Here is a 25,668-nt window from a genome sequence, read left to right as displayed (position 1 = left end):
CGTTATTTCGACCGGGTCGCAGGAGACACTTCCCTGCTTCAAGCGGGAACGTATTGGTGGTTGATTGTGCTCGGCTGTGTTCGTTGTTGGTGGAAAGAAGAGTTCTCTAGTGTCAGATAAGTCGAGTGGTGATATGATTTCGGACTAAACAGTTTGTTTTTGACTGCAGCACGCATCAGTGCTATGGTTGTGCAAGATGAACAGTGTCGGAGAAGAGTGCAACGAGCTGAAGAAACAATACGACACGTGCTTTCAGAGTTGGTTCTCGGAACATTTTCTCAAGGGACGCAAGGAAGATCGCTGCGCTCCACTGCTCAAAGTTTACCAGGAGTGCGTGAAAAATGCTATCCGCACGCAGAACATCGAACTGTGGGAGCTTGAGCAGGACATCCTTGGTTCTGACAAAGAAAAGGCTTCTCCACCACCGAAGAACTAGTTCCGGCATGTTTCGGCATGACGCAACCCACTGCCCATCTTGATGGGACCGGGGGCCCGAGGGCCCCACTGCACACGACGCGGGGACGTGCGGAGAAGCGATAGCACCTTATCAAGTGGCCTGTGGTCGCCTTATGGAAACAAATAACGTGTGGGTTTTAGAAAATGTGAAATAAAACAAGTTGAGCTTGATTAGTATACCTGCGCAACCTACGTTCTGTCAGTATGATCGTACTGTCGGTGGGGAACGCCAGTTTTTCGGCTGTCAAAATCTCCCGGAAACGGTACTGCGTGCCCCCGCTGACAAGCCAAGGTCGTTGCCATGGCCGCATATCGCTGTCCTGTCTTGAGTTTCGGATGGGGCTGTGGACTGGAGATTAGTGTATTCTTAAACATCCTGCTGCGCACGTCCACCCGCCTCTCTCCTCGCTGCAGTCGTGGGAACACTTCAGCAGTTATCGGTCGGTAGAGAAGCGTTTCGTTCGCTTTGCAGGGCGCAATTTTGAAGCAATGAAGGCGTCTGTGGCCGTCGCTGTTGCCGTAGTTATTGTCCAGTTTGTTTCCTGCTACCCTAACCTTGACTATCTCGGCAATCAAACATTTTTCTACCGCACCTTCAACTCTGTGCCTGGAGTGGCCCGTGCCTACCCTGAATCTGCGCTCACTATCGAGTCGCTGACCGGAACGCTGCCACCTGAATGGCAGAATGTGTCGACCAAACGTTCTAATTTGATTGAGGTAGCCAAGAAGCTTAACCTAACCAAGTTAGTTGAAGCAATCATCAAGGTTGGTCTTGCAGGGCTGCTGAACCACGAAGGTAAGCAGAACACTTGTGTCCCCCTAAACTATGTTAAATGTTCACTTTTCATTTTTTTCATACATCTTAAAACAACTGTTTCATACTTCTTGAGAACGTATGGCATGCATCATGCTGGCAGTTGTTTACAAGCTACTGAAACTTCGCACTGACAATTCCTTCAGGTCCATTCACGCTGTTCGGCCCCACAAATGAAGCCTTTGAAAATGTACCTGGCTACTGCAGCTATGTGCCCCTTAAGAATATCATCAAGTACCACATTGCAATTGGTGCACACAAGGAATCCGAATTGAAGAACAACTTGCAGCTAGACGATTTCCTGGCAGGACGGAAACTTCGAATCAACATCTACCCTCAAACTCATGTGAGCTGTGGACTTTTTGTCATTGCTATCTTTACTACAAGGTCATCTTTAATTATTATTTTTAGTGAACATCATAGGCATGCTGACATTTGAGACATGTACATAGAAACTAATGTGCCTGTAGTGCCTAGACTCCGTTGTTACGTTGCAAGTATGGCAGAACTGCTTATTTTGTAGAAAGATTGACAATGCTTACAAGCATGATGCCCAGTGCTGAGTATGGGTGAAGCATGTACAAAGCTCAATAGCACTTTTATTTGGAAAAATATGAGCACAGTTCACTTGTAGAAAAGTTGCAAGATATGCGGTTCGATCGCATTTGTGCTTAGCTGCATTGTGTTAACTCGCTGTGCTGTATCCTGTCTATATTGCAGTCCGTCACTGTCGTTGGAAGAAACATCACCAATACCGACAATGTGGCCTCCAATGGAGTTGTACATGTGCTTTCAGAAGTGATCTGCTCATTGTATAAGGGAAGTGCAGCATATGAACTCAGCCGCTGCAGTGCATTCTCTGTCCTTGACTCCCTGATCAAGACAGCCAGCCTATATGCTGCTTTGGATGGTGAGCTGATGACAAGCGCTTAAATGATTTCATCCACACAAGGATGCTGGTCTTTCGCTTTCTTTTCTATAAGGGAATTAGATTCTGAATCAGCAAAGCTTGTAACTTTACCTGCATGCCGGAATGAAGCTAAAACACAGTTTGGGCAAAACTGCTTGAGTTAGGGCTTTGACAGTGATGTATAGCGAGTTAAATGGGGGGGTTGGACTTTTCGGTTTTTATGTTTTGAAAATTCAGCAGACTTTCTTCGGTGTTTATTTTGTAACATGTCTCATTTTGTTTTGCAAAGAATGAATTACTGACTTTTTTCGTGTTAGTGGCAAACCTTCTGTGTTCAAAAGTCTAGTATCTATCTTGCTGTTTTTGTCTGTATTAAGAGTTTATTTACCAGCGATTAAAGTACAGGTGAAAGTACATGGAGCTGTGCTTGTAAAAGGAATTGCTATGGTTATGAAAAAAGTAATGCAAGTTAAATGAGAGAGCCAGCAGACAAAAATGCACATGGAAGTTTACTTCTAAGAACAAGGTTATTGTTGGGTTGTCGCACTGCAATGGTATGACATGGTCTGCGTTTTGATGGCAGCGATGGAACTGCAGCTCACTAGTCGCAGTAACCCGAACATGACACTTTTTTGGGACGTCCATGTACGGTTTCACGTCAGTGTACTTACTGCGTGCAGTTGATAAACCTTCTTAACCAACTGCTCTAAAGAGGTGACGATAGTGAAAAAACACTGCTCAGCTAGTAGGCGGCGAGGGTGTAGTGCTTGCCAGTCTACAGGGAGAGAGAGACTTTAATGAATAAAGGAGAGGTCTACCAGCCTACAGAGACAAGTAAACAAGCGGAGCGGTTCGTCAAATTGCACAACTGTGCTCCTTGTCCGACAATACCACTGGCCACATACACCCCTGGCTTCCCTGCGTAGATTATTTTCAACTTTGACTGAGTTTAACTCGTACTCAACAGCCAGCTAGGTGTAACTGAATTTCAAAAACTGAATTCAGCATACTTTCATAGTTTTTTTTTCTTCTTTTTTTCTGTTTAAGCCAAAAAGTCAAACCCGTAGTTATATGATATTCTTCTGGCATTACTTTCCACATCAGCTCATGAATCATGCCAGTTGTTTACATGAGTGAATGTAACTTGGGAAGGCTGTGCATTCTATTTCAGGCACTATATTAATGCAAATTTGAGCAAAAACTTTAGAGATTTTTCTCCGTGTTGATCTACTGAATTGTTTATGCTTCGCTCTTTCCCAAGAGTAAATGCACTTGTCACGCAGTCGTCATGTTACTTCAGATTCGAATGCACATCTCTTTGCAGTGTTACCAGAGGTGTGTCATTGCTGTGGATCTTTTTGCAGTTTGTACAATTACTTGTGTATTTCATATAATTGGTTCTTGGTATTTCCAATGCTTTCAGCATTCTTGAAACAGCATATAGTAAGCTATTAGGAAGTGCAGTGGCTCCTCCGACTCCCTTGTGGCATCTTAAGGCATGCAGAAAATTTTGTGAAGCTGTGGAGAGTGAAAAGTGAGGGGGGACCAAAAATGGAGCACTATATTGGGCAAAACATCAGCTAGACAATACAAAAGAGGATAGAGTTTTGCCTTCTCTTTTTTATTGGTCTGTTTGTGTTTAATTTATCCCCAACATATGATATCACAATAAAATCTTGTTATACTAAATTTCCAATATTCCAGTGCAACTATAAATGGAGTCACTCTCAAACTTCAATCAGCAAGGCACCTTTGGTTGGAAAAAAGGTTGATTGGCCTTTCAACAGGCATAGTGAAGTTAAAAGTGTCAGTTATGGTTTCATGGAAGGCGATGGTTACATCATTTCCCTGCTTGGAAAACTCTATCAGCCTGTCATTTGCATTGGTGGTGTCGACAGCGTTGAACTCTTTCCTAACAGGGCTTAAAGCACAGTATAAATTCATGCCTGGTAGAGATGGGTTCAGACACTTCTTGTTCTCTTTCTTCAAATATGCAATATCGCATGTTTCCTCGTTATTCAAATGCCCTCAGATCACAACATCTTTGCCTCACTCATCTAACCTTGTATAGCTAGCTTCATCTGCTTGTACTTAAAACGAGATGGCCACAGGTCGGCAACTATTTTACAAAGCACAGTGCAGTACATTGTGAAGCAACAGAAGAAGATCTACTCTCAAACTGTACGCAGCTTGAAAACAGTTCGCTCCTGGCACGTAATAGCCCTGCTGATGCCACAGGTGTCTACCAAGTCTTCTGAGTTTGACTCTTTGTAGTATTAGAGACCCTGCCTTGAAAAGCACAAGAACTCAACCGGGACTAGGGCTTTCGTCCACTATAGGTTAAGTGTTACTACATGCAGAATTATACAAGGTTGTGCTATGTGTTCAAGCTGTCTTTAGTCACTTCCAGTGGTAGCTGTTGCCAGAACAAAGGATATGACATCAGCTCATCCCGAAGCGTGCAAGAGACCGGAGAAAAATATTGTGCCATCTTACAGGGGATGGACCATTCACAGTGTTTGCTCCAACAGACAAGGCATTCTCAAAGCTGAGCCCAGACCTCATCAAACATCTCACGAGCAATGTCACAGCATTGAAAGGTACAGCTTTTCTCATGTACACCGTGCGGTAGCAGTGTCTTCTGTTAGCTCTGCAGTTTATTGATTGATCACTCAATAATTCATTGCTTTCTTCGATGATGAGTAAACACGTTGTATAGAAGATTGTCCCATAGTCATAAATTGCATGCTGTTCGCCTGTATTAGTAAATATAAATGAACTCAAAAGCAAGGAGCACAGAAAAATGAGATTAGAAATGTTCATTACTGTTGCAAAACAGACAGGTATATAAAAAAAATTTGCAAAAGTGCAAAGTGGTTGGTTAGCAAGAAAAGTGCAAACAATTAAAAAAAAAACAAAATTGTGGAAGGAAGAATCATACTGAAAATGTTTTGGTCAAACCAAAACTGCAGAAGGAAGAATTGTACTGAAAATCTTTTGCTCAAAAGAAGAAGTAATATTTCCAAGGAGAAAGTGATAAGTAAGCCATCTGTTTCCAGTGTAGACCTTACACAAGATGAGAATGTTATTCAAAGCAAATGTGGCATTATTAGCATTTAAAAGGGAAAGCAGGGGAATGTGTGAAAATCATGCTTAACCATTAATGCTCTATAAACTAGAATAGAGAGTTCATAATTCAAAAGTTATTCATAACATTAAAGCTTGGCTGTTTTAGCTCTACAAAGACTTGGTGGAGACAATATGTTCAGTATTCATCATTGTAACATTGCCACATTTAGCCAAAGAAAAAGAATTCTTTTGATGAGTCTGATAAAACAAAATTATAGGTTCAGACTTCTTGCATACTACCAAACACCATTATGATGCATGCCCAAATGTGGCTATGAATGGCACTTCCTGCCATTATGTGTGGCGTTCAAGACAAGATCAAACCTGCAGACGCCGTGCATGTTCTGACTAATGCTTGAGCTCGCTCCTTATTTCTCAACAATGGCATGAATACCGGTGATTAAACTAGTATGCACTCGATGCAATGTTGGTTTCTGCTGCTACTATATCTTGAAGTGAGTGGAATAGTTATTTGATGTCTTTCTATCGTCTACATCCACTGTTAGACATAAGCACTTTTTGTGTATCACAGTGTCTGCTGCTGCTCCTAGTGGTTTGGGAATGGATCCATGCTTCTACTGCTAGTCCAATGCATTTAGAATAATGGGAGTGGACGAGTTGGTTTTCCATTCTGACAGTGAAAGCGCTCAAAAAGACAAGGACGACAGAAAAAAGAGAGACATACAAAGAAGAAGCCCCCAAGGTGGAGTAGGTTTCAGTTGAATTCAAGGTGAAGTAGATTTCCCCAGACCGGGCCGAATTTCTCGCCAACTGCAACACATCTGAGAAAGTTGTACAGCTTTCCTCTGCAGCCGTATGGCACCACTCAGGTTGATGCTAATGAGTAATTACTCCCTAATTGCTTCTACAGTTGTAACAATATGTGTCATAGTGTGCACCCAACTTACATAGACAGATAATCACGCTTCTCCAATGGAGCCCATGTGCTCCATAGAAGTGATATTTCCATCACCCATTACAAAAAACTAGGTTGTCTCATCATGCATTTTTGAAACTGTTTTGCAGAGGTGCTGCTTTACCATGTAGTACCTGACGTGTGGTTCAGTGCTGGTTTGACAAATGGCCAGCTGAAAACTCTGCAGGGGCAGAACTTGAATATTGCTGTTGATGGTGAGTACAACGTTGTCAATGGTCCGCTTAGTGAATCGGAATGGTTGGAGCATTTGTAGGGCTCCAGTGTCTAATTCAAGAAAGCAGCAGTTTGAGGAGCCTCAACGGAGGCTGAAAGCAAGTTTAAAGAGCAGCACCATTTCGCAACTGTTGCTTGCATGTTGCAGCATGTTGCAGGTTGTTCAGTGATTCAACAATGAAAAAAATGGCAAAAAAAGAGGGTAAAAGCAGAATGAGCAAGCTTATTTTCTTTTTCTCTTTATCATTCAGAAGTTCGTCTATCTGTGCATTCAAAGGCTTAGGTTGATTTTGTTTTACCACACTTCTTTGGATAAGATGGTCTCGAAATCTTTAAAGGACTATAGACACCAAGTTTTTGCTTGTGTGTTTTCTTCTTTCAAGCAATGCGTTAGACATTTGCATACATAGAGCAACCTGTGGTATTCACCTACAACTGCTAAATAGCTAATAATTGATTTCTTCTTGGCACTGTTTCGGTTTCAGTCTTGTATTACTCCAGTGACCGATCATAACAATGAACAAAATCAGCTTTTTAACGTTTTACTGCATCAAATAAGCCAGAGGCATAAAAATTCTTGATCTTATAATTTCATCTATTGATTAGGTTCTTGTTTAGGTAAAAAGAAAAGTTTTAAAAACGGTGCACTTTTTGTCACGGAAGAATCCTGCTTGGCAGTCCTGAAAATGGGCAGAGCTTCACTGCAAACTTGAGTTGTATCCAACTATAGTAAATACATCTGTGCCAAAGTTCGTTTTGTTATTTCAAAATGTGCTTTCAGCTGCTCTCAAACAACACTGTGGTAGCATCACTGTGGCTTCATGCCTGTCAGCTGAAGGAGTCTCGTTGCAGGTGGCGTTCGCATCAATGATGCAACTGTCATCATGCCTGATGCGGCTGTGAGGAACGGCGTGGTTCATGCGATCGACACAGTCCTTCTACCTAAACTTCTCAGAACTGACCCTAGCTTCTACGTTGGCAGGGTGTAAGGGGACATCTAGAAGCACTGCCCCTTTATAGCTTTGCAACTGCTGAGAAGCACCCTTCTCTGTATTGTCAAGTGCATCTTAGTAGACTGCCACATGCGAGCTGTACACCATATGCTGGCTTCTATACTTACTCCTATGTTGCATTTAATGCTAGTTAATTCTCACGCACGCTTTTTAATGTGCTCATCGGACACAAATGCTCACACGTGCCAAGCTCCTTTTACATAATATAGTTGTCACTGTGTTGCAGCTGACACAGTGGATTAGTGGCCATGACATTTGGCTGCCAAGCCCAAGCTTGTGGGATTGAATCCTGGCCGAATTTGATGGAAGTAGAAGGCAAAAATGCCTGTGCAATGTCAGTGCACATTAAAGAACTCCACTCATAGCCCATGCATCACCTTGGGCTATTAAAATCCCACATACAAATCATACCAGTCGTAAATATTTGGTTCTGATCAGTTAATTCACAAGTTGCTTATAATGCATGCATTTGCCACTTCCATTCACATGTATGCATTTCGAAGCATTCACTGTGCTAAGGGGGAATGTGGCAGTCAGTTATTGTCTTTTAATTATATAAAATATAGCATGTACATGTAATTGACCAGGCTGTCATAAAAACTGAGCTACAGCAATTAATGGTGTTCTTAGCCATCCTAAATCTTATCAGCTAAGGCGAAATAGAAAAATAAAGCCAGTGCATTCATAAAGATCTGTTCCAAGCTGTGGAGTTTACTCTGCCCTTAACTATGAATAATGAAAAAAAAAATAAATTCCATGCTTACTGACACACTGCTCAACTAAGATCAAAGTAATCGAGAAACACAAACAAAAATAGACAACTTTATTGCACACTCAAATGCCTCAGCAAAGCTATTCTGCAATGTCACTGAAACAACGATGAACAACACCAAGTGAGACAAAAAAAAAAAATGAACAACCTGTAGAGCTTGCTGCACTATTATGTACCAATAGTATTCGTGTTTATCGCACAAATATACAAAAATATTGTTCAGCGTGTATACCTTTTTGTTTATAAGTGTGATGCTGACTCATTTATGTAATAAACTTTTCGGAGTGGTGAATTTTTTGTTATTCAGTGTGCATATATAAAATTTCTCATTCTCGATCTGCCTGGCACTGTAATCAGGGGAAGAACACAAGGGACACAAAAAGATTTATGGTCATCGCCTTTATAACCAACATCATAACTTTACAGCGTCTATGTGCTCGCCATGGAGCAGCAGTTCATTGGTCATCTAAATAAATTATACATAGCAGAGAGTCTTGGAACACACTACAGCTCCGTCGCGACACGACGGCAAGGAAATGGGAGCCCTCGAGAAGGAGTTTGATTGGCTAAGGTTGAAATGCAAAGTTTCTTTCTCTTCCCCTGCTTCCTCCCAAGCAACAACAACAAGAGCGGCCCTCATAGTCCGTCGTGAAAGGTGGAGGGACAGCCAACACACGCGCACACACACTCCACTTCCTGGCAAGGCAGAAACGCTCACAACCCGCTTTCACACTAAATAAGTTAATGGAGCCGGAGACCCTTCCCGCCATCACGGCATCGAATTTGTCGACAGGAACTACATCATCGCCTCCAAACGCAATGGTCATTAAGGCACGCAACTTGGAATGTCTGTACGCTTCACTCCGGTTTTTTCTCAAGCCGAGGGAAGGCGGCAGCGACGGCAACCTCGCTTGTCGAGCAACGCTCAGATGGTCAGATACTTGAAGTCCGCCACGATGACGTCGTTCATCTTGGTCTCCTGTTCGTTTCGAAGCTTGAGGGTGTTGCTGTCGCCTTTCTTGCGCTGGATGTTCCTCTGTTTGCGTTCCTGTTTTTTGATCTCCTTCTTTGCTTTGGCTGAAAGCCGCTTCTATGGGACAAAATGAAAGGTCCAGCTTATTTAAAATTGGTTGCAAGAAAAGAACCGGGCCACATTTCTATGCAACATCACGTTTAGTTTCAACTGCTATGCATGGGCACATGCAAGAGCACGGTCCCTAGTTGGATGATACAATCAAAATTTCAGGACTTGCAGTGAAACGGCTGAAGCATTTCAGTTATCACATCACTAAGCAGTGCTTGCATGCATGCACTCGCCTTCACTTTTCAAATTTAAATCTCTCCATCGGCATGACTTGTACTGCCACTGTCAGTCGCACTTAACCTGAGCATGCCTTGGGTGCCTTTCCATTTCTGAGAGCTCAAACTTTCTCATGTGATCCTCTTCAGAACTGCCAACATTTATCTTTCAGAGCCAGAAAACCTTGCGTCAAAAAAAAGTACAGTAATGCATCATGTGTGTTTAGGTTAAATGCAATGGCAGCTGTAACAGCAGCCGCAAAGCTGAGCACCAACATACACAAGGTTGATCAAGGCAACACCATACACAGAAGTGTGCTCTAGCATGCATTTAGAGCTTGGTAGGCCACACCAATAGTAACAGCATTCTAGCAGTGTGAGAAAGGGTCAATGTTACCACACCGAAATGCACCAGCTGACCACAGCTCCCTTACATCGACATGTAGGGGTAAAAACTTCATTGTTATGTATGTACAGTCGCGAGCAAAAAATATTAGCACAGATCACTGGCAATTAGAATTCGTATATCTCACCACGCGGCGCTGCGGTACGCAGACCTGCCTAACGGGCCGATTCCATGTTTGCAGCCTAGGGGGGGATGGCAGGAAGTAAGCTTTATCAAGCGTGCACCGCCCGAGCGTTGAAGTGCCGGCCCTACGTGACTGTGCATGCGGCATTTATTTTGGCTCGGTTATCAAGCAAAGATGGCCTCTTTTTACTAATGTTTATTTATGTCCGCGATGGTTTGTCAAAAGGAACTCGCGGGAACAATAGCTGATAGCGCTGCTTTTAGCCAGTAATTTTGCTGGTCCGTGGCAGTCCACTGAACCCCCCTAATACTGTAGAATGGGAACGGCCCGGCACTCTCGTTATCAGCCTCTTCGCCACCCGCAGTGCCACGCATTGTCATTCCGGCGCTACGGTGTTCCGTCTCGTGTGCTAATCTTTTTTACCCGCGACTGTACAGCCTATGTCAAAAATATATAGCCCAAGGTCTTTGCTTCTAAGCTGTGCAGTGTGACACTCATAGCACCTGCAGAAGTGCCAAGCTCTAGAGCGGTGAGGACAAGAGCTCCTCTTGCTTTCGTGATGTACAGAATGGCGGTGGTGCACAACCAGCCACAATATGCAGCCCAGTAGCAAAGGTAATGGGCTGTATATTTTTAACAAAGCTGCTCCAAAGTTATTAAGAAAGCACTGTAAGTGATCACTCAGCAGCTCAAACACTGGTTTGTCTCTGCCAGCACTGCTCTTGAGGTCAACCCCACTACGGGTGTAAGTATGCAGCAGCAGAATGTCGGTGGCATTTAGATACAAACCGCTACATGCCTTCCTTGCAAAGATGCACGTTCGAGTGCCTACCACTGTTGTTCATAGCATTTATCCTGGAGGAGCACGATCCACTGCTGCTGCTTTCTGCTGCCCACAAGGGTGCAATGCAAAGGCATCCTGAAGGTGAAGGCAGGGGCTCACCTTTTGACCAGGTGTGGAGTCTGCCTTCGCCTTGGCATCTTCAGGTTCTGACACTCCGTTCCCCGGCGCCGCTACCACTGCTGAAGCTGCTGCACCTTCACTGGGTATTAAAGGTTCTAGCCCATCTGTGCTCCAAATCGACTCCACTTCCTCACAGAGGTCTGGACACAGAAAAAGGGACAAGAGAGTTGCAATATGGAGAGGGAGAAACAGAGAATGGAGGCAGCAGTAAGAAGACATAGCTGCATAGTCTAAGTATCAACCAGCTTCCCATGAAGTTCAACTGAGCAACACGAACTCGTGCAAACAAGGCTAAGCACCTCCGTGCTTCCGGGCATGCTAAGCCTATCTTGAATTCTCATAGGTAAGTCTGCACGGAAAACCTGATGGATGCATGAATAGCACGTGAAACTTCGATTCAGACTGCTCCATAAAGAAAGAATCCATGCAACCACACACAATACTACACAACATCCATCAGTAGCAACACCTAATTTTCTGTGTGCACACGTGTCAGTATTTGATGCCATTTGTTTCTTTTATTTTTCTAGCTTGTGAAAATGACTTCACAGTGGCACTCACCAGTGTCCTTGCCAGGTAAGGAGGCCCTGCGAGTCATGAGCTGGCTAATGGCGCCCACCTTGTTGAAGCCGTTCTCTTGTAGGGCTTCCTTTATCAGCTGCAAGTCCTGGGGGAACACAAGGACAACAGGCACATGTACTTAAAGTAAGTGAGGACGTTAATTTTCATGGCTGCAATAAATACAAAGCCCCAGCATGCACCTTTTACGGTTTTAACATGTCAAACAGAAAACGGGTGAAATAAATTTTCTTTTACACATCTATAGCCGCCGCGGTGGCTCAGTGGCTATGGTGCTCGGCTGCTGTCCCGAAAGACGCGGGTTCGATCCCGGCCGCGGCGGTTGAATTTCTTTGGAGGAGAAATTCTAGAGGCCCGTGTACTGCGCGATGTCAGTGCACGTTAAAAAACCCCAGGTGGTCGAAATTTCCGGAGCCCTCCACTACGGCGTCTCTCATAGCCTTAGTCACTTTGGGACGTTAAACCCCATAAACCAACCAACCAACCAATCTTCTACACATCTAAAGCTGCAAAACGTAGGCTAGCTCAAGACTTGAAATCACCATAATTATGGCTAGGTTCAACGCTTTACAGTCTTTTTGTATGTTCCAGATGCCATGCTTTGAAGATAACAGTGCACTGTATTTGCAATTTTTGTTTGTCCACGTGACCTTCTATTATGTGTCACATACTGCATGGCTTTCATGCATTGACAGAAGGTGAACCTCAAAAATAAATACTTTTTAAAAATGCCAGATGTTGTGAGCTTAAGTGATATCTGAAACTCGCTTTGGACCAGTCATCATCTTTGGCACAATAACCAGTGACCGAGTAACGTTCACGATTGACTGACAAGCCACAGCAGAACTGTGGTTCTGATAATGAGCGCCGTCATAGCACTCGATAAGGAGATCATGTGTGCTGCAGGGGAGGTTCAAAAGTCAATCTGTCCTACTCAGCACCTTTGCTTATCCTGAGCACAGACACAGGATGCTATGAAACTGGCCTGTGTCTCTTATGTATCGGCACACCAAGTAACTTTGCTCATACCTGACACCATCACTATATCACCAGCACATGTTGACAAATACTAGATACTGCACTCCAATCTAAATGACCAATATTGACAACACTTTCACGATTCAGCATCCCACAAAGTGCTTAAAAAGGGGACTCATGTAGAGGTGCGGTCAAAATATAGCATGCTTCAGGATTTGAACTTTTCTCATGCAGTCTGTAGAAAAAAATGACGGTTTCTTGGGAGTACACACAAGTGCATTAGTTGCATTTCCTAACGTATGTATATAGTCCCTCTGAATTTTCACAGGGTAAGGTGTGAGGAGAGTTTGATTGCCAAAGTGTGTTCCGCATTATTGTGGCCACAACTGCACATTTCCAAACTTCTGAGCATGTTTGCCTATATGCAACGTGTCCTACACATTCACATCCACGTACTCAGTCAGTAGCATTAAGATACTTTCCCAAGTTTAGCAAACGGCCCGCAATAGTAAGGAAAGTGTCACCATCAATGGTGAAGTCAATGTAACTGTTCAATGTAATGTGTGAAATTGCTTCCAAGGTTCAGGAGAATGTTCGATTTTAGAATTTAGATTTTAGAATGCCTGCAGACTTGGACAGCCATTAAGCAGTAAAACGCTACCAGCAGGCGTACACGCCAACACATTTCCTCCGCTGCACAATTCTGCAGGTGTGGCTGATTGGTGCACGCTAAAACTGTTGTCTCGAACAATGATCATTCAAGAACGCGGAACTAGCATTTATTACAGTATGATTTAAAGTCAAAGGGTACAACTACCGTAGCATCGAGTATACAGCCCGCGGGCTATACAGGTTTAACAGTTGAAATTTTCAGCTTTGCGTATCATCTGTAGGTGCGGAATATAATCTCCCCCCCCCCCCCTTTTTCCAGTATCGCCCAACCTAGCACAAAATGTCCAATGTGGTCATTAAGCTTCATGATACTTGTGCAGTGCTTCTGTTGCCATCGCGTGGCTCGCTAGTAGCATGCAAACTTATTGGAACTAGTTGCTACATCTCAGTTTCGAAGAGCATGAGCCTACGCATATGGGTGGTGGAATACTGAAAAGTGATTCCTTGTCAAGGTACTGCCAATGGTTTCACTGAAGCCGGCATGGAACGTCTGAGCCCGAAGAAGAAAGTAACAGCAAAGATACCAAACGCAATGACGAGTCTTTTTAAACGTACAAACGGCATGCTATGTTAGCTCTAACACCCTGGATGATACTCATCAGCATATGGACATTAAATTTTATGCACCGATTGCACAACTGGTCACTGTGGACTATGTGCCAGGTATAGACAATCCAGTGAAATTTTTTTTCAGCCAGAATTGACCTCTGCAAATAATATGCAGGGTGTAGACTGTATACTGGAAATTATGGTAATTAGCATTCAACAAACTGAAAATTCCCCATGTTCAGCTCCACTATCTTCTCCATGAGTAACAAAGATCAAAACCTTAAAAAAAAAAAAGAGAGAGAGAATGAACAGACAAGGAACAGGTATAAAACATGATGCACGGGAAGTGCCACCTGGAATTGTGTGAGAGAACTTAGCTGGGTTACAATCAACGCTATTGCGACATTTCCTCTTTTGGCCAGCCGATCCACTCCTCCAAGACTCTCGCCTAACATGGTGCGATTTCTAACACACACTGACGTCACTACTCGGAGCTTTGTTTAGCATCACTCCGACACCTCAAGACAAATGGGCAATTATTCACAGAGGTTTGCAGCTTCGTTCATTACTGTTCCATCAAATTTCGTCTACTAAATCACTTGAATGCCCCCTCAAAGCACGATTCCATGCTCACAGATATAACACGTTTGGCCAAGCTGAAACTCGTCACTGAGAGATGATCATAGATGCAACTTACGTGGATGCCAGTCTCAAGCATGATTTGCTCTTCCAGCTGTGCTGCTGCATCATCACCGGAAGGCGCCCCTTCTCTACTTGAATTCTGCTGTTTGTCGACTTTCGGTGCCTTCATTCAAAGAAGTCATGGGAAATTAATTGGGTCTCACTGTGAACACCCTCCCCATGCATGCACTCTCAAATGTGAACAGAAACAGTTCTTTGGACGGCACTGGCAGTGAGGAGAGAGAGCTGGTGGCGAAGGCAGACAGGCAGGCAGAAGGAGAAGCGAAAGGGGCTCCTAAATATTCCTCTCGCACGTGTGCAGCAAACTCATGTGGCGATATTAAAATCTTTATTAACCTCGTCAAACGCAGACTTGCAAAAAACACACGTTAGACTGGTCCTGTTCCAGTGACATACAGCAGAATTTTTGAGCACTCAAGTCACTAAAATGAAATTTTTCTGTAAAATGAAACAACAGCTCTGCAACTATTTGACTTTGTAGCAATGTAAAGCCAGGTTGAGTCACTGAATTAAAGTTTTATACTTTTCAAGGTCAACTAAACAAAACGGTATGTATGCAAAAATTCTGAGGAGCATTCATCTGTCTCCAAGAGCTACACAAGCACGATGCTGTTCTACAAACAAAATTTGACAAATGCCAAAAGATAATTTGCTATTTCTCTCTTTAAGTGACCCATACACGTTTACCTCCCGACGTCTGAAGTTTATACAGCTCCGAAAACAAAAGTCCTCAGAAATGGAAGACTTTTTCAGTCTTTTGGTCTAGTTTCAGGCCCAGAGGAAGGCAAGTCTTCTTGTCGAAACATTTGCTAGCAGACCAAGGCTCCCTCTCGACCCATATTCATTTTGATTTTGTGTTTAGGTTCAGTTCAGCACTGTAGCAAGAGCAAGTGACCGCACTATGGTTCTAGGATGGACATCCAAATTTGGTGAAATACTACAGAACATCCTGAATACAACTATCCTAAAACCATTATACATCAGCATAATCTCAATCACGCCAATGGAAAATTTGCACATGTAGAAAACCATCAATGCACCGAGAAGAAACATATTAGTTTTCGCACATCAAAATGTCCAGTAGTGGCGAACACTTAGCCCTCCACACTACAAGCAAGATCGGATGACTAAAAGCTTTGTTTCAGTGTTCATTGCACGCAGTTTTTAAAACAAGTGCAACATGCTTTCCCTTGCATTTTTCAAAAAGCGTGGAACAGATGCTTCATAATGCGTCGCGTGAAGCCCTTGGAATTCGGTATAACATTGGCTGAAGCTTTCTGTACATTTGGCTTGATGTCACTACACTGACCTCATTCAACTTATGTCTTTTAAATATTAAGGTATGGGATATCCACTTCTTACAGGTAAAGCACACAGGATGGAACACTGCTTCGGCTTGAAAATGACTCAACTTACTTAATACAACTTACTTGGCTTTTCATTAAAGAGCAACACACGTACCCTTTCGCTGGCAAAACACACCGGAGACAATGCTTTGACTTAAAGAGAAGGGCACCATGCAAGGACTGACACAAGCAAGACAGCCAGTCAATCACAAGGCAATATTAAAGGAAGCAAGCAAGGGAGCAGGCAGCAACCTTTGTGACAACAAAGAATAGGACAAAAAAAAAATTTCACCTTGCACACAGCAGGATGGGAGGGGGGATATAGCATAGCCGAGGTTTCCTAAAAATCGGCTTGTTCTGCAGATTAAAATCCCTAAAATCATGCGCGGCACACCTCCTTTCCTGCCATTAGTAACATAGTACTTGACCACACAATGCAGCATTTTTCGTGTGCCCAACTATACAAATTATACCCTTACTTAATGTCGCTCGCAACACTGCAAAAGGCACCCACTTTCTGAGCAGTTCAGACAAATGGGGCCCAGGAAATGCAACAACAAAACATGCACAGTGGATTTACTGTAAGCACTGCATTCATGCTAGTTGCATAATAATTACGTAATAGTAAAATCTTCGAAATGCAAGTGTAAGATTCTTATGAGACAATAAAATAACACAGTATGTATTAGGTGCATATAAATTGCAGATTAAACACATTTAAGTAACTATCGTTAAGGGCCAATTACAACTCTTAGCATAAGCTACTTTGTAAATGTGCGAACGCAAATGATCGCGAGGCTCCTAAAATATACGCAGGCATTAAACGCAGCCATAACCAGAAGAACTCCTTCTCGTATGGTAACATAGCAGCACCTAGTCTAATCTCTCAACATACTTTGCTGCACAAAGAATCAACATAGTGCGCAGCAAACAAACAAAAGAAAACTTCAGTGCTAAGAGCCTAGGCTGTTGATGTGCTGTGATGAATCAAAAAGCAACAACCAAGCGAGAAACGCACACAAAACACAGTTTCATTTTCGTTCTCTCCTCAAGGTCATACTCCCACACCTTCTCTTTTATTGAAAGCACATTGGTGGTACAGGCCCAAAAGGGCCAAGGAGGCAGCATTTACCTTCAAAGGCAAAAGTATTGGTGTCATCTATATGCGTGGGTCTATACTTACGTAATTACATATGTACATTTTATCACACTGTGTATGCCAAGGAACTCAGTTCTGTGGGTTCATGGTATGCAGTACAGTACATGCAGTACAGTACGCAAAAAGTTGTACTGGGGAGGCACAATCGAATATGCAGATAAAAGGCAATTAGTAGCTGATGTGACAACACTGTGGGCTGGGTACTGTGTATGAGTACGCTGCAGTGGTGGCGGCGTTGAACCACACACTGGAAGTGGCATGGTAAGGGTGGGGATTAAGAAGGAAATGACGCACACATACACCAAGCACAGATAGCGGGGGGCGGGCAGCCACTAACGGGCATTATTCAAACTTCGTGTTGGCTTACAGCTAATCGGATAGATGCGGGACCCTGAGTATTATCGCCGATTTTCCGGACGCTGTTGTAGTGGTCACCATTGTGGTAGGACAGGTGCAGTTCCACGGCATTTGGTTTGTCCGTGCCCTTCACCTGAGCACAAGAGGCAATTTTGAGTGCAAAGAGAGCATCACAGTACGTTTCAGATTCTGAAAGTAACGCTTCGTAAAACAGTTCAAGGGCAAAGAAGGCACTGGCATATCTTGCAGATGCATATCGAAGTCCTCCAAACCAGGTGTAAAGTTCATATTTTTTTGACCAAATGTTTTGACCAAATGACGTGAGAAAGCTGTATAGCTTTCTTTTGTAGCCGTATGGCTGCGCTCGGGTGGACGTCAATGAGTAACTACTCCCTTATTTGTATTTTTTTTTGCCATCTCCCTCACCCTTCATTTTATGCGAGAAAAAAACATTTAACCTCGGTCCTTTTTCCATCTGACATTTTGCCATGCCTGAGGTGGGCAAGACAAGGGTTATATTATTTAGTTGACAAATTTATTCAAACAACACAACAAAATTAACGTCCAAACTAAAGTCAACAAGTTCATGAAATTGTGGCACAAGTTCTCCTTTGCTATTTGTGCAGCTCCATCACATGGCACTAGATGAAACTAATGTAATTACCTTTCAGGGTTTAATTCAGTAGCTGGAGAAGGTAGTCAGATGGAGCCTATTCTGCCTCCACAATTCTTCCTTGGACTTGTCCGAGAAGGCAAGATATGCATGGACGTTTATGGCATCCAATGCCATGAAATGAGGCAGCTCTATATGACAACCTCTTCCAGTTTATAGCAACTGCACGCTCATTCTTGCAAGTGCACCAATTATGACTGGAATTTCTTACAGCCACTCAATTTTTATATTTACCCCTCCACCACCCCTTTTGTTGGCATCCTTTGAATGGAATTTCAAATGGTGCTTCTCTTAGTGTGTCATATTTGTTCAAACCACACCGTAACAGCTGTCAGGCTAACAGTAGTAAATAAATAATGTTTACAAGAAAACCTGTAACAATAAGAAGCAAATTGCTACCATACTGACTAGCCCCAAGGCTAGTGCAGTTGGCTTGCAGTAATTTAAACCTCAATAATTTCTACTTCCTGTTGTGTATTTCTACTGTTGTTTGAAACAACAGTCAAAACACTGCTTGTCTAGGTATTCATTCAAACAGCAATTTTGGTTAATTCTAACTTATGGGGTCTTTCACAAGTGAAACCAGCAAAGCAAATATCGATGTAGTGAGAGATAATGGTTAAGTTTAACAATCACTCTGTAAGGCAACATTAATCAAGCACAACAAGTTGACAACTCCAATTCCAAGACATGACAGGCTACAATAAACAGTCTTGCAATGTTCCCAGCCATGGACGAACAAATAAAGTTCTGTTAATCATCTGTAACACTGTACCTCAGGGGAAACAATCAAAGTGCTCTCTCAGAAGGAAAAGCGACTGCAATGGACTAAGCTGAACAAGAGATCAAGACAGGCTTTGATGATGCACAATGGCATCAAAACTTGTCATTTCTAGAAGCAATGGAAAAACGACTATAAGGGGCAGGATTGAACTTGTGAAAGCTATGCTTTGCATGACACCTCCTCGTGCACTTGACAGCAATTTGGTCTCAGATAACATTTCATTCAATTCTCGATTATTAAACTTTCAATTACTCAATAAAAAAAAAGCAGTGGACCCAGCTAGGTGAGAATTAACTATCACAAGTGAAATGCACTTGAGTATATGCTGGCCACACTCACCTGCCACAGAGGAGTATTTAGCTGATGAATGACGATAACAAGCTCATGAAGCTTGGCAAAGGCAACTATGGCATCATTGCCCGCATAGGTGCCAGGCTGAGACAGGTTATGTACTGCAAGACAAGAGAGAGAACAAACTGCTGAACGACCTAATGCAGACAATCAGTGAATTCAGGAAAAATGATTTTCCTGGAACAATTAATCAGAATTTTTGTCAGCTGAAATGAAGGAAACATTGCATCATTCATATGTGCATTGTCAGGGCCGCATTACTGTATAGTTCCACACCTTTGACTTGCAATCACTGAAGGAGCTTCGTGTTTTGTTCTTAACGGATGTTTACCATAACTACACTAGGAAGAGGAAAGGCAGGGAGGTTAACCGGAAGAATAATCGGTTTGTTAACCTACACGGGGGGAAGGGGGTGAGGGGATAAAAAAAAATGAAAGAGAAGTTCGCAAGAAGCGGAGCAGTGCCTTGCAGGCCTTCACCGCCGCCGATCGCTGCGGCCAGTGGCCGAGAATCTTCATTTCCGCCAGTGGGCGTGGATCTAGACGCTCCAGCGTACGGCTGAGAGACTGCCTGTCAACACTGTAGGCAGGGCTGGGATACAGTCGAATTTTGATACAGTCTCGTCATACCCGCAGATGGCACATGCAGGGCTATCAGCCATACCGATTAAGAAAGAGTAATGGTTGGTGAAAGCTACACCAAGCCATAGGCAACATAGCAATGTTTCTTCACGTCGTGATTGGCCGGCTGGTGCACTATATGTGCACCATTATGATAAGCTAGACTGCCTGCCCTATTTGCCTAGCCCTTATCTTGAAGTGCAATAGCATTATGGGTTTTGTGGTACTTTCTGCACCTAACCTTAATGAAAGCAATTATAATGCAAATCATGTGGAGCTGTGATGCTCCTTCAGACACCGCAGCTGCTGCAGAGTTAACACACGTGCCCTGGAACACCATATAGTCAGTGTACACAGTATTTGCGCCACCCTCCTATTTAAGATCGTGGCTACTCCTTGTGCACCACTACGTGTCATGTTAATAACACAATGAAGTAGTTAAAAACAAGGCAGACAGGCGGCTATGCAAGAGTCACCACAGCCAAAAACTAGTGACCCAATAGCAGCGGGCAAACTGCGACCCAAGCGCACTCACAATGCTGGTCGAAAGGAACGTCATCTTCAACGAATGGCTCAAAGTCATTCCTGTGCTCCTTCATGTACTGCACCGTCTCGAACCTGTACTTGAGGTGATTCCTCGTGTGGCCTTCGAGTTGGTCGTTGAGCGCACGGAACAAACAGTTCCTTTTGTGAAAAAGGAAGAAAAAAAGAATTGCAATAAAGAAGCATGATTTTCACCTTTTCTATTTACAGTTTTCAGCAATACAACTCGACTTAATATTCTTTCTTATTCTAAAAATATCACACTATCTTTATGCAGAGGTAATGGACCAAGGAAAGAAAGGGTTCCAGGTATGAAATAAAAAAAATGCTGGCTGTTAAAAGAGGAAGATACGAATGTTTCTTCACACTGAACCACTCGATTTTATTCACTCAAAGATGGCATTTGGTAATGGGTTCTGGTCATCAGCTGGTGAGGTAAAGTACTTTTGTCCATCTAAAATAATCTGAGGAACCAAGAACACTGTTCCAATCAGCTGATCGAAAAGCATACCCCCTGCAGTATTCTATGTCTCTTCTTGCAGGTGTTACGCCTTTTTGGCTAATGGAGGAACTACTACCTCACGGTGTGAAATCCTGCTTTTATTTTTTGTATAAGCTTATAAATACATAGACAGCACACAGCAGTGACATGCACTTCCGTTTTTGCCTACTTTTTAACTGTGTGCCATTCATGTGTTTCATGTGCTTGTGCACCGACATCATGTGCCAACCTGTCCAACAGTTCGTTCCTCCGAAAATCCTTCCTTTTTTGTTGGGCACTGGCACAAACAAAAGAGCAACACAATTTATTTTTTGTCACAGTAAGCAAGTACTGCAACCAAACACGAAAATGAATGAAAAGCATCGTTAAATGTTGTTTGTGGATAACGCCTGAACATGAGAGAGTTGCTGGAGAAGCATTTTACCTGTCTTCAAAAGTAATGGAAGAGTCATTACAATTTTAAACTGTATTTTTCTTGCTGACACGATACAGATGCAACCCATCACAGCTAACAGCACTGATACATTATCTAAGATGTTTATGGATCGTCTTTTGTCCCAGAACACCTTTTTACACTAAATAAGGCCTTCAAAGATTGGCCATCTAGCATACCTTATCTGTCCCAAGATGGACTGATTAACTGAAACCACATTTATTTCACATTACAATGCGCCGAAGGTGCTACAGTGGAAAGAGAGGGGGCATTTTAAAGGAAAGGGTCCCAAGATGGTGAGCATCAAACTGATGCATAACAAATGAAACTACGCGAGCCGCTCAGTCAACCAAAATTGCACTTTAGGCAAGGTTAGGCAAGTTATGAAAGGCATTGCACGAAGGCTCCAAGTGCAAACTACAAATAAATACATTAGACTCGTGCTAATTAAAATTCAGATTATCCACCCATCAGAATAATTCAGATCGATTTTGTAAACTTATGTTACCTTAACAGCAAGGAAAGTTGAGCTAGTTGATATTGATGCATTTTGTGATGAACGACAGCACAAAACAGACAAAGCATGAGAGAACAGCACGGTGTGCATGTGTCGCTTCTCTATCATCTTTCATATGTTTTGTGCTGCTTTCCATTCCAACTTGATTACCCTGTTGCATTTCCAATTAATCTAAAGTGCCTAACTTGAACAGCTATATTTGCTATTCGTAACCTTATGCTTCCCTGTGCAAAATACGGGTTGTCCCGGTTTGAAGTAGTTAATCTATAAAGGAGTTGGCCATAACAGGAATCCATCGCAAAATGATACGGAATAGAATTATGTCCTACCTGGACGTATGAAGAGCAAGGGACAATTGCAACATGTTTTCACACTGTGCACCTTACACATCCAAAATGCATTTAAATCACACAATCCGTATTTTGAAAGTGGCGAATAGAACCTCGGGAGATGACAGCACAAGCTCACACCAGATATACTTCCATAAATCCTCCAGCATATGTGATACGTGCATGCACACACACGGTTTACAGTTTCAATGTATAAAGTCATGGGTACAAGCTCATGGGATGCACAGTTTACGAGAGCCTTGCTGAAGAAAAAGGTGGCGGGCTTAAAATATGGTAATTCATAGATACATTCACTGTCCTACAAAACAACCCTTCATCATAAGCTCGAAATATCAAAACTGTGAATGCAAGCACATGAAGAAAGAACAATGATGAACTATATTTGGGCAAATACTGATGAAGAACCGGTTTGGTTTATGGTTTATAGGGGTTTAACATCCGAAAGCAACTCTGACTATGAGGGACGCCGTAGTGAAGTGCTCCGGAAATTTCGACCACCTGGGGTTCTTTAACGTGCACTGACATCGCACAGTTCACGGGCCTTTATAATTACACCTTCATCGAAATTCGACCGCCGCAGCCGGGATCGAACTCGCGTCTTTCTGGTCAGCAGCCGAGTGCCATAACCACCAAGCCGCATTACTGCTTTCTCACTGACAACATTTAACTGAATCTGACAGTGTTAATACTGAAACATGAGCAAAAGAAGCATTCCTTTTTATTACATGCTGCAAAGACACTGCATAGACCGCACGGGCCGAATGTTGCACCAAACCAACCAGTGGAACTGGCCATAAAATCAGACCATATATAAGGTCTCAGCATTTGCCATGTAATTAAACAAGTTTTATTCATTATAAGTTCATACTGCTATATTAAATGTTCACTTGTACAACCTACATGGCCTCATCTGCATGCCACCAGTAATCCATGGTCTATCAGCGAGGAAAAAAAAAACTTGATTGTAAAAGCATGTTGTTTTACACAGCACATGTACAGAATAGCTTAGGTATGCACGATACCAATCGATGTTCGTTTATTAAACGTCATAAAGGAGACATTTGTTAATTATTACGCAAATAACATTAGCAGCTAGACAATCCTTTTTCCCTTTCTTTTTGAGGAAGCCAATTTTGGCAGCCAGAGTGTCAGCAGTATAATTGAGTAAATAAGATCAAGCACACTACTGTACGCAGCGTCAAGGGGCTTACCCGTCACCCTGTATCTCCCGAAGGGTCAGCCCCATGGCTTTGAGCTGATCTTTGAAACACGTGAAATTTTCATCGTCGCTATTGGCCTTGTTCTTCTGCTTCAGGCTGCTCGGCTTCTGCTGCTGGTTGCATTTGTCCGACGATTTTCGGCGCGCCATTTTCCTCACGAATAAATGTTGAAGCTAGCCGTGCCTCTGCAAACGTCGCATGCAAAACAGCAAACGCAAAACGCGGTCCATGAGCACACGCCGAGCCCTGCATCTGTTTATAACGGAATACAATGCAACGGGAAGCGTCATTCCGCAGCAAAAAGAGCAAAAGCAAGAACACAAACGCCATCTCCCCAACCTTGCACGCGAGCCCATGCATTCCTAGGTCGAGGCGTTCACCGCTGAGTGCCAGTCGCACTACAGCTGACGATATGGAAACCAGTGCCAACATCAGCAGGCGCAGTGCGTTGCTCCAACACTACGCGCGCCGGCTACGATGAAACCGGAAATAAGATCTCCGTTTTCTCTACGCGTACTCCCAGGCTGTATTACATCAGCGATAACGCTGCGAACGGTACGCTATTATTAAGGAGCAGGATGAGCGACGCTGACCGGAGCAGCAGCCCCAATGGCCCCTTTCAGTCCATTCACAAAGGCTTGGGTCGCGGTCGTTCCAGGAAAAAAGAAGGCCTGTTTATCACCCCGCATTAAAACTAGAGATCGGGGTTCAAGCCTCTGGCGTTCGCGTGAAAGCCAGCGCGCATATCCCAATACAAACGCCGCGTACACAGCAGCAGCAGCTAGATGTAACGATGGGCCGGATCGGGTACGGAACGGAACATTTGGCATCAGCATTGGCCCTCGGAGCCAAAATAAAGCGTGCAAGCCCGGCCGTGCGGCGTACTCACAGGACGGGTGTGGTGACAGCGTATGTTGGGGATCATAAGGGTAATAGGCGGGGGTCCCATGTCATCGGGAAGAAACATTTCCGAGACGATTTCGCATCGCTACACGGCGACAGCCTAACGAAGAATGGATGCCCGCTGTGACGGCCGAGTCGCCATCTGCCGGCAGCTGCTGCAGCGACAAAAACGAGGAACCGGCGAGGCTGGGATGCTGGGAGAGAGCGGAGGAGGAGGATGAGGAGAATTTGTATAGCGAGACGAACGGGGCGTGGGAGCAAGCTCGCAGGTACCGGCAGCTCAAACCAGCCAGCCCCTGTCCCAAGCGAGTTTATACAGTCCTTCGAACATTAATGCGGGTGCAAGGTCCATCGTAGGGAGAGCAACGGCCCAAGATATGGAGCGTGCTCGCAACTACAGGAGCACTTCACTGCGATGCAGTGAACCATTTCGTGCAGCGATGTGCGCGCTACAGTAATTCCCGGGGAATGCGCAACCTAACGGAAAAAAAAAAAGAAGAAATTGAAGCAACAAGCGTGTAACTGCTCACGCTGCAGGACGGAGGGTGGAAACTGTGTTGAAAATCTCAACGAACTAAACAGCAAAAGACACGCATGCAGTCATCCAGAAAAGCGTTCACCACGATATTTAATTAATCGAACTATCGATGCGTGACAAAAAAGTGCTCGTTCGCAGCGTAACGCGAATAAAAATTATTTTTGTTTAGATTTTGTCTTCATTTGTTGGTTATCGTCCGCATTCGTTGCCTCTGCGTCTATTTTTCAGTTCGATGCATGAATGACATTCGAGACTGCTTGCAGAACTATGGGTTGGCACTTTTATGGCACACCGATAAATAAAGTTCGCTTGTATCGAAAGGGTACTGCGTTCTAATCATAAAGAGGCCACTCTCGTCGAAAATGGCATTTTTAAGATAGAAAAGAGAGAAAAAAAAAGCGAAATTATAGGTGTCGCAATCAGTGACCAACTTCGCAAGTAAAATGCGTGCGTCGACACTGAATCCTAGAGTCGAAGGTCAAGGGCGTCCGCAGAACTTTATCCCGGGGGGGATGTCCGGGGATGGGGGCGGCGGTAGGTTATCACCAAGAAGGAACTAGTGTATAAATAATATTCGTAATTCAGAGGGGAGTGGGGGGCATCCCCCCACCCCTTGGCCCCCCTTCCGGACGCCCATGGTCTACATTACACCCCATTAACTTCAAAACGGGGTCAGCCCGTCCTCCTCGGTAAGAGCCTCAGGAGTTCGAATCGACTGGCGGGAAGATTTTAGAGCCAGAGCTCTACTCTTCCGGGTACAAATTCCAATTGCAATGTGGATGAGACAATGACCTTCAATGCCTCACAAGGTCAAGCCGAACTTAAATGCTTGGTGATATGACCTAAGCTATGTTA

At 43.6% G+C, this 25,668-nt stretch overlaps 3 protein-coding genes across 3 annotated transcripts; 2 read left to right on the top strand and 1 right to left on the bottom strand.

The window, feature by feature from the left end:
* The first annotated feature begins 34 nt into the window (after window positions 1-34).
* On the top strand, window positions 35-644 carry LOC149364590 (uncharacterized). The gene has a single exon (XM_089574540.1). It carries the CDS (start codon window positions 197-199, stop codon window positions 434-436), a length of 240 nt encoding a protein of 79 aa, XP_089430666.1. The 5' UTR covers window positions 35-196; the 3' UTR covers window positions 437-644.
* Window positions 645-819: 175 nt separating this feature from the next.
* Window positions 820-8,536, top strand: LOC149364589 (transforming growth factor-beta-induced protein ig-h3-like). The gene is made up of 6 exons (XM_089574539.1): window positions 820-1,252; window positions 1,417-1,616; window positions 1,991-2,180; window positions 4,679-4,780; window positions 6,336-6,440; window positions 7,312-8,536. The coding sequence occupies exons 1-6, from the start codon at window positions 946-948 to the stop codon at window positions 7,446-7,448; spliced, it is 1,041 nt and encodes a 346-aa protein (XP_089430665.1). The 5' UTR covers window positions 820-945; the 3' UTR covers window positions 7,449-8,536.
* A 92-nt stretch (window positions 8,537-8,628) lies between these two features.
* LOC149364588 (OTU domain-containing protein 3-like) lies at window positions 8,629-24,446 on the bottom strand. The gene is made up of 9 exons (XM_089574538.1): window positions 24,262-24,446; window positions 23,364-23,557; window positions 20,343-20,491; window positions 19,176-19,288; window positions 17,390-17,512; window positions 14,513-14,620; window positions 11,599-11,704; window positions 11,017-11,177; window positions 8,629-9,334 (listed from the first exon to the last, which is right to left on the bottom strand). Exons 2-9 carry the CDS (start codon window positions 23,519-23,521, stop codon window positions 9,170-9,172), a joined length of 1,083 nt encoding a protein of 360 aa, XP_089430664.1. The 5' UTR covers window positions 23,522-23,557; window positions 24,262-24,446; the 3' UTR covers window positions 8,629-9,169.
* Window positions 24,447-25,668: the final 1,222 nt, after the last annotated feature.

Source organism: Amblyomma mixtum, chromosome 2 (assembly GCF_055824585.1).
Source record: "Amblyomma mixtum isolate Tamu chromosome 2, ASM5582458v1, whole genome shotgun sequence".
Taxonomy (NCBI): Eukaryota; Metazoa; Arthropoda; class Arachnida; order Ixodida; family Ixodidae; genus Amblyomma; species Amblyomma mixtum.
Note: the sequence above shows the minus strand (reverse complement) of the source record. Positions and strands in the feature narration are given on the sequence as shown.